The sequence below is a fragment of the Triticum dicoccoides genome, chromosome 7B, assembly GCF_002162155.2.
Source record: "Triticum dicoccoides isolate Atlit2015 ecotype Zavitan chromosome 7B, WEW_v2.0, whole genome shotgun sequence".
In the NCBI taxonomy this organism is placed as follows: Eukaryota; Viridiplantae; Streptophyta; class Magnoliopsida; order Poales; family Poaceae; genus Triticum; species Triticum dicoccoides.
This window is the reverse complement of record NC_041393.1, coordinates 746,584,194-746,592,275: the sequence shown is the minus strand read 5'-3', so window position 1 is coordinate 746,592,275 and position 8,082 is coordinate 746,584,194. Positions and strand designations below refer to the sequence as shown.

Below are 8,082 nucleotides of genomic sequence, written 5' to 3'. Positions count from 1 at the left end.
AGAGAGTATTTCCCAGAAGGACCCATGATATATCTGGGATGCACAGGAGGCTACAGGCTGATCTGAATTGCCGAGTAACGTTCAAACATCGAGGACCATACGAAAGGTTGCCATTCTTCCCCAACTGAAGGAGGCGACCATACATGAGCTTTCTATTATTGTTGATCACTTTGAATTTCTATCCCCCCTCTACAACCATCAATCTTTGATTTGAGTGACAGAAAAAGGAACAGTAGATTTGTGATTCCACTTGGCCCCTTTTGAATTTCCCTTGAGTTCTTCCTGAAGCTTGTCACTCTAAAGTTTGTGGGGGAATCCTGGATGGTTGGAGTCATCCAAAAGCTTCCAAAGTTGTGGATTTTTTATGATCAATTATAGGTGACCGAAGCAGGTTCCAAGTTCAACACACCATCATATGTTTCCATGGCCATCAAGAGAAATGTCATAGTCTTATGGCCAACAATAGACTGAATATTTGTGTGAAGATTAAAGTTGTTGTTTCAACAGACCAACACGAAGTCAATGATATACAACACTGGACCCTTGGACATGCTACGGTCCGTAATACTCCCTCCGTCCCAAAATAATTGTCTTCGATTTAGTACAACTTGAGTACAAAATTTTACTAAATCAAAGACACTTATTTTGTGACGGAGGGAGTAGTTGGTTAATGGTTACTATGATCATTTGTCTGAATAGAATTGTGATAGGCAAAGAAGGTACTAAAAGTCATCCACCCAAGTGTTTACATTTGTTAAAATTTCCAACCATGCAAAGAAAGTCCCCCACCTTTGAACCATAAGTCCACAGAATAGCTACCCCACTCGAGAAAACATGCGCCCATGCACAACTACAAATGAGAAAGAACATACCTGATCTTTGTTCCTGTTATTCAAAGTCTGTGATATTCCACTCATTGACAATTCATGGGCATCTTTGTTTTTCAAGTAGTCGACCCATCTCTCTGGAATAGCCATAGCCTGGCGATAGTCAAACCCTACTCCACCTTCATCAACTGGCCGACAAAGAACTGGCATGCCTGAAACATCTTCAGCAATAATAGTTGCTTCTGGCAGGAGTTTGTGTATTAAATGGTTAGCCAGCATCATGTAAATGATTGCATCTACATTGGTATCCAAATCAAAATACTCCTTGTAATTTCCAGTGAACGACATATTGATACCATGGTGATTATATAGCATGGATGTAACCCCATCAAATCTGAATCCATCAAACATGAATTCGTCCATCCAATATCTCAGATTGGAAAGAAGAAATCTTAAGACCTCCCAATTGGTATAGTTAAATAGGCGGCTATCCCACAATTTATGATAGCCCCTGTCTCCTGTGTTGAAATATGACTCTTGTGCGCTTTGTCCAACATCATAGCCATTTAGACCATCTGTCACATTTTTGCTTGCATGGCTATGGACAACATCCATTAGAACACGCAATCCTAAACTATGTGCCTTGTCAACAAGATATTTGAGGTCCTCTGGAGTGCCTGATTTGCTGCTAACCGCGAAGAAATTTGTCACGTGATACCCAAAAGAAGCATAGTAGGAATGTTCCATGATTGCCATCAGCTGGACTGTGTTGTAGTTCTTTGCCCTTATGCGTGGTAACACATTCTCTGCAAATTCTCTGTATACTTCAGGCTTTTCACCACTCATCCCAACATGCGCCTCATAGATACGTGGAATATCAGGCTTACGTGGCCGAGGATGCTTAAACACGTACCTGCAAAACAAAGATAAAAATATCATGTCACCGCATTATTTTATTTTATCTTATTTGGGTTTTACTTAAATTTCCTGCTCTCAAGCTACTGAAATTAGACCTTTCACTAGTAGTTGGATCCCAGTGAACACCATCATATGGAGCTCCAAATTTAGAGGTATTAACAATTGCATAACGAATCCATGCGGGGATCCGTTCAACCCATACTCCATCATGCCTAAATCGAAATTTAACCTTGGAATTGTGAGGGATGGCAGCTCTCCCATCGACATGAGGGATCTTGATTGACCAAACTCCAAAATTATCCTTCGTCATCATGTGCTCAGAACCATTCCAGTTGTTGAAGTCACCAACAAGTTGTGCTTCCCTACACCCATAACGTAAAGACTTGCAAGTAAATACATATGGATCTACTAAATATGGTGAGAAGTAAGTATTTGTCAAGAAATGAGGACCAGTCAACTATGACCATGATCAGGAAATGGAAAACATTCTCATATGTTCTCTGTAGTGCATCAACTTAACAACCCAGGACAGTTTTGTCAGCATTTTAAATTTTTAATGATATGTACGTTAACCCAGGACCATTAACAAGTAGCTGCATGACAATATATATTTGAACTTACATTGCTGCAGGGGCCCATTCCCGGTATACCGTTGCACCAGGTTCTGCGTTGATCCCAAACTTCAAATAGCCTAATTAAGTATGTGCACATCAAAGGCCGGAGACACAGAGCTAAGCATGCGCGTTTGTGCTGTCGGCGTCACAAATTAAATACTAGCATTTCGAATGCATGAACAAGAGCTAACCTCTAGAGAATTCTTCAAGGCTTCCCTCATGTTTCTCAATCAAATGTTTCTGGTAATGATACCTTCTCATCCTATAATTGAAGTGGTTCTTGAATTCGGCCAACTTCGGATCCAGATCGTATATCGGAAGGTGGCTGACACCATCCTCTGTTGCCACAGTTGTGTTTTCTTGCGCAGTCTCGGCAACAGAAATCTTGCTATTGGCCTTGCATATACATGAATGACAATTAGAGCGAGCAGCAGATCAGAACTGAACAAGCAGCAGAGATACAACAGATGATCATTTGCAGCAATCTGCTGATAAATCATCACAGATTAACAGATTACACAAATTTGGGCTGTACAGCAAGTAAGTACTCCTAGTACGGTTGAGTTAGTGAAACAGAGGATACGGAGTACTATATATATATGGATCACACAGACGTAAAGGAATTTGATCGAAATCACATCCACTTATTGAAACAATTGGGACCCAAAACGGTGTTCATTGGACAAAATTCAGGTTAATTCAGTAGTAGTACGTAGTACAGTATTATGTTTTGCACAAGCATCATCTGATTCCGTTTGCTCAGCGAATTCCAGCGAAGAGGGTTACCTTACATGGCCACGAGCACCGTAGCGAAGACGGCATGGGCGCCACGCTCAGCCGCACGGCGCCGGCGCCACCCTGCAGGCGACCGGTCAGCATCGTCGCATCAGAGCCGTCAAGAACCTCGCCATGGGCAAGCAGAAGGGAGAACGTTATAAAAGAATAAAACAGAACAGATCTCGGTGGCTCACCGGGATCCCCGGACCGGGCCGGTCGGCAGCGGGACCGGAGGGGCGCGGCGGGACAGAGGGCGAGGAGGAGGAGGAGGCGAGGCAGAGCATCGTCGTCCACGGAACTGCGGGGGTGCCGGGGAGCTGTCAGCGTCGGCGGAGAATCTCCGCGGGGCTCGTGGCCCTGCGCGCTCTCAAGCGGCCGGAGGAGGAGCGTGGCGCCGGAGACGGAACGGGAGAGTGGAGTGGGTAGCAACTGACGAGGGGAGGCACGAGGAAGACGAGGCGGATCTGTGGCCCCGGCGGGCCGGGTGCCACGTGGACGGTCGTGGAGTGCCCGTGCGCAACGGGCCAGCGGTAAAGCCAGTGAAAAGGTCTGGGGCCCTCGCGTGTCTCTCTCCCAAGCCTTCGTCAGTTTGCGACTTGCCTCAAAAAGCAAAATTACGCTTGCAGAACATCCCTCCAAAAATAGAAAATTACAAGAAAGTCCCTAGTAGTGTTCCGCAAAAGTCGTTGTGGCGCGTCGACTGGGGGATGTCCCCGTACTCCTTCCATCGTGGAACCACTGCTTATGGACGACGTTGTTGAGGCACATCACAGGCACTACCATCGATACACATACCACATCCTAGTTCTTGGATTGTCGCCTTCCCACTCAAATTGACGATGCCATCTAGAGAAACCACCACCAACTTACCAAGGGACATCAGATCTGCTGCACCAAAGGAACAGCCAAAGACAAAGTCCCATGGATCCGTCCACCTTGTTGTCATGGCGCCACCAAGATGGAGCCAGTACGGGGGAAATCTATCCCAACTGCATACGTAGCTGCCATCTAGAAAACGACAAAGGAACACATATCCTGACCCCAACTACACAGCTGAGGCTGAGAGCTGGGGTCACCTCCCCAACTCGCTATCGGAGCAGCAGAGCGGGAGAGAGCCCGTGGCCTCGCTGGCAAATGTAGGAGGAAACTGGGTCATGGTTCTTTCACATTATATGGAAGAGAGAAAGGATCTGCTCAGTACATGTGAAAGAGGGATGATTAGTGTGTTAAGATATGCTGTTATGAATCTGTATGGTTAGATATCAAGCTAAAGCATGTATTTCTTTTAAATTGGAAAAGAATGTATTATCTTTTGTTTTATCTTCCTAGCGAAGACCATAATTCAGTTAATAAATATATACCATAGTCCATCATACTTTCATTTTCTTTTGTGGGAAGGCTAAATGCCATATATTAAGTAACATATACCCTTTCAAGAGCGCCCTTATACAAATTGAGAAATACCCCAAGTCATGGGGGTGCCGAATTGTTCTTACTCTTGAATCCATCTGCGAAGCGTCATGAATAAAGCTCATTTCCATCATTGGATCTTTGTCTCAACAAAGCGAACTTGTTCAAACCCAGTAGCTTGTAGAAGCATCATAGGAAAGTCATCGATGTAGACCAGATTACCTGTGGTGGTCATGGTCTACATAGAAAATCGCCGCCCTGGAGAAATAAACATTGGAGAGGTCTGTAGAACGCCCTAGGTCTAGCCAGACAGACCTGCGGAACACAAATCTCACACGCTTCCCGATGAGGCTGAGGCTGGCCAACCTTCGTTGGTCAAAACTGGATCAACTAGAGTACCAAGACACACAACCATGCCGTCTGCTTTGCAGGAAAACACGATTGATACAAACTTGCAAAAGCAAACGCCAAACCCTGGGCGCCAAGACACAAAATCACGTTGTTCGCTCTGCAGGACACCACGACTAAGACAAACCTGCAGAAGACAACACTACCCAGAAAACCAAATATGGGCACATCATCTTCCATCAACCTCACGACGATACAAGGAAGCATCATGGGATTGAGGACAAGGTGGGTAGACTTTATTCCATACCAATGGCGACATCACTGTCTCGCTACCGCCGGATGGAAAACACTATATATGATTTAGGCCTATATAAATCTACTTGAGTATTGCCGATCATAGGTCAGGACAACAAGGGAATCCACCCTAGAACCCCCTACCTATAGGGACATGATGTTTATGTCTATGTCACACCAGTGAAGCTATATAACTTATACATTCACTCCCTTTTGCTACTGTAAGAATGAAGTATGTTGACCCGAGGGGGTGAATGGGAGATTTAAAATTTCTTTCGAGAAACTTCAAATCTCTCATAACACTGCAACGGATAAAGTACTAAACAAATACAAGACAACGAAATAAAACTACTGAATCACATCAAGTACAACTACCAAAGGGTAATCGCATGACTGAAACTTAACCGAGGATAAACAACCGAAGGGATACTGGGCTAAGATGAAACCAGTGATGCTCGATGGCGACAAGGGATTTGGTAGACCAGTTCACTCTTATGCAAATGAGCTACGTTTGGTTGGAGGGACTTGTGATTTAACACAAAAGATAAACTCTCATCATCATGTTTTCCTCGACAACAAGTTCGTCAACTTGTGTCGGTCACTCCGGTTAGATACTTGAGGTGATCTCTATAACCTTCAAAGACTTTGTCTTCGTGAACCATAATTACTCTTGGTTACTGAAGAACTTGACACCTAACCATCTAGAGAGTTGGCAACTCTCAAGACTAATAAGTGGAGCGTACTAAACTTTGATTATGTAATCCTAAACCACTTATCTATTTTTTTGGCTTTGAGTTTCTCTTGATGAATTTTAAATTCAAATCTTTCAGAGAGTGAGCGCTCAAACAAACTAGTCAAAATCACATGGAGTAGCCAACGATTCACGTTGGAGTGGGGTGGCAATTTATAGTCGCTGTCTTCCCGAGGGGGAATGACCATTTTGGACATGACAACTAGACAATGACCAACCGACATGTTTCCAACAGTCGAATTTCAAATGCACCTGGCAACTTCACTTGAGGAACAAGTAAGCTAACTCCTAGGTCCTTAGCATATCTCTCGTAGCCCAGAAGCTCATCATCTCTAGCTAGCGAGTAATGTTTTGGAATACAAAGAGATTTCTCTGAACTCTCATAGGTTTCGGTTTAGCATAAGCGAAATACAAGTTTTGAACACTATGCCCCTCTTAGTAGTACGGTGGTCCCATAACTCAATAAAGACAAAATGGACTACAAAAGAAACTACTATGTCTTTTCTCCATCTTCATTCTTCTCAGCTGCAGTCAAATCCCTCGAACCAGGTACCAAAGCACTTGCTTCACTTTAGTAATTTTTTGGGGTCAACTTCGTCACGCGTAATCTTCGATGATAATATTCACTGCTATGCAGGTGGTTATCTTCAGAGTTTGTACCAAACTCCTGTTGACTCCTGGGACCTATAATCTCTATGTGCACTAGCAAACACATTAGTCCCTTATTGTTTCTGACAACAATCTCCAAAACACAAGGAGGAGAATTATTGGATGAACAGGTACAATAGTAAGTTTCCAAGCCGTCATCAAATGCACCTATTTGAGTATGCTAGGTTGGGTTGGTTCCATTTGTTAGCGGTCAAGTGATTTTCCTAGTTTAGTTGCAAAAACTACTTAGGCATGCTAGCCATATGTAGATTAAACCTAATTGGAAATAGAAGAATTTTCAATGGAAGGATGAAAAACAATGCCAAGTAGCAAGGAGTAGAGGGGAATTTAGTTTCATACAACTTGTTGACACCTTGTACGTTTTTCAAATATATATTTGTTAAAACTAATCTAAACTTCCTATTCTATGAACTTCTATCGGACTTCTATTACAATATTTGTTAAGTCACGTAGATCATAGAACCGTCTATCAAGATATTTATATATATATTAGTACACACACACACACCAAGGCCCTAACACACACAATACATCAAAGCGACACAAATATTTTTATATGAATATTATTTTTCATTGTTTTATGCTTTGCGTAGATTAAGACATAACATATCAGTGTATTTGTAATGATAGAGTTTGAATTTTATATCAATAAATTTGAGTTTAAACATTAATATGTTATGTGCTAATAGGTGTTGTACATACTGCAAAAGTTGTTGTTGAGATAGCATGATGAAAGTTGTGCCGTTTAGAAAAGCTAGCGTAAATTTAATAACGACATGCAAAGAAGTAAAAAATATTGGTATAAATAGGTGAGATATATTTTCCTCTCTACCCATCTCCGTCTTCTCAAAGCGTAAGCATGACATGATCAAAACCAGGAAAAATTGGGAAGGCAGTAAATATGTGAATGGTTTCATAACTAAACCATAGCAATACATGTATCACTCTAAACTGTACCAGAACCATACTCATGTAATACCATTTTCAGCCCAAGCAAAACGAAACTCACTATGTTTTCCACTCAAACTGATTTAAACCCAATACATAAGCATGGGTTTAAAACCAATGCATAACTTTAAACACTATGGTAGATATGTGAAAGTTACTACAACAAGCACATGGCAACACAATAAAAATATGATCTTTACAATACATGGGAAAACCACAAGATGAAGTTGTAATTGGAGTCCACAAATATAACATGATATCTATTGTATGAGTAATAATAATTAATTTAAATCAGTTAATAATGTCTAAAATGCATAACATGTTACATTTCTCAAGCATGACCACAAATAAATGCATCTTCTTGGGTGATACGTGAAGACTTCTTGAATCTTGTATGTATGAAGACGACCATGAACAAATCCAGCAACCATGGTATAATCATGAAAGAATACAGTCTCACTTAGTAGACAAAACACAAGACAATGTTCATTCCAAATTCATACATAAAGAATAGTGCACATACACG

At 42.0% G+C, this 8,082-nt stretch overlaps 1 protein-coding gene across 1 annotated transcript in view; it reads right to left on the bottom strand.

Annotated features, from left to right (window-relative positions):
* The window catches only part of LOC119339660 (1,4-alpha-glucan-branching enzyme, chloroplastic/amyloplastic-like), a 5,730-nt gene extending 2,492 nt beyond the window's left edge, over window positions 1-3,238 (bottom strand). Inside the window, exons 1-5 of the mRNA XM_037611630.1 lie at window positions 3,146-3,238; window positions 2,551-2,755; window positions 2,367-2,436; window positions 1,841-2,107; window positions 873-1,740 (exon numbers count right to left, since the gene is read on the bottom strand). Of these exons, the coding sequence (XP_037467527.1) occupies window positions 873-1,740; window positions 1,841-2,107; window positions 2,367-2,436; window positions 2,551-2,755; window positions 3,146-3,238 (1,503 nt within the window). The remainder of the gene's footprint in view (window positions 1-872; window positions 1,741-1,840; window positions 2,108-2,366; window positions 2,437-2,550; window positions 2,756-3,145) is intronic.
* Between the last annotated feature and the right edge of the window lie 4,844 nt (window positions 3,239-8,082).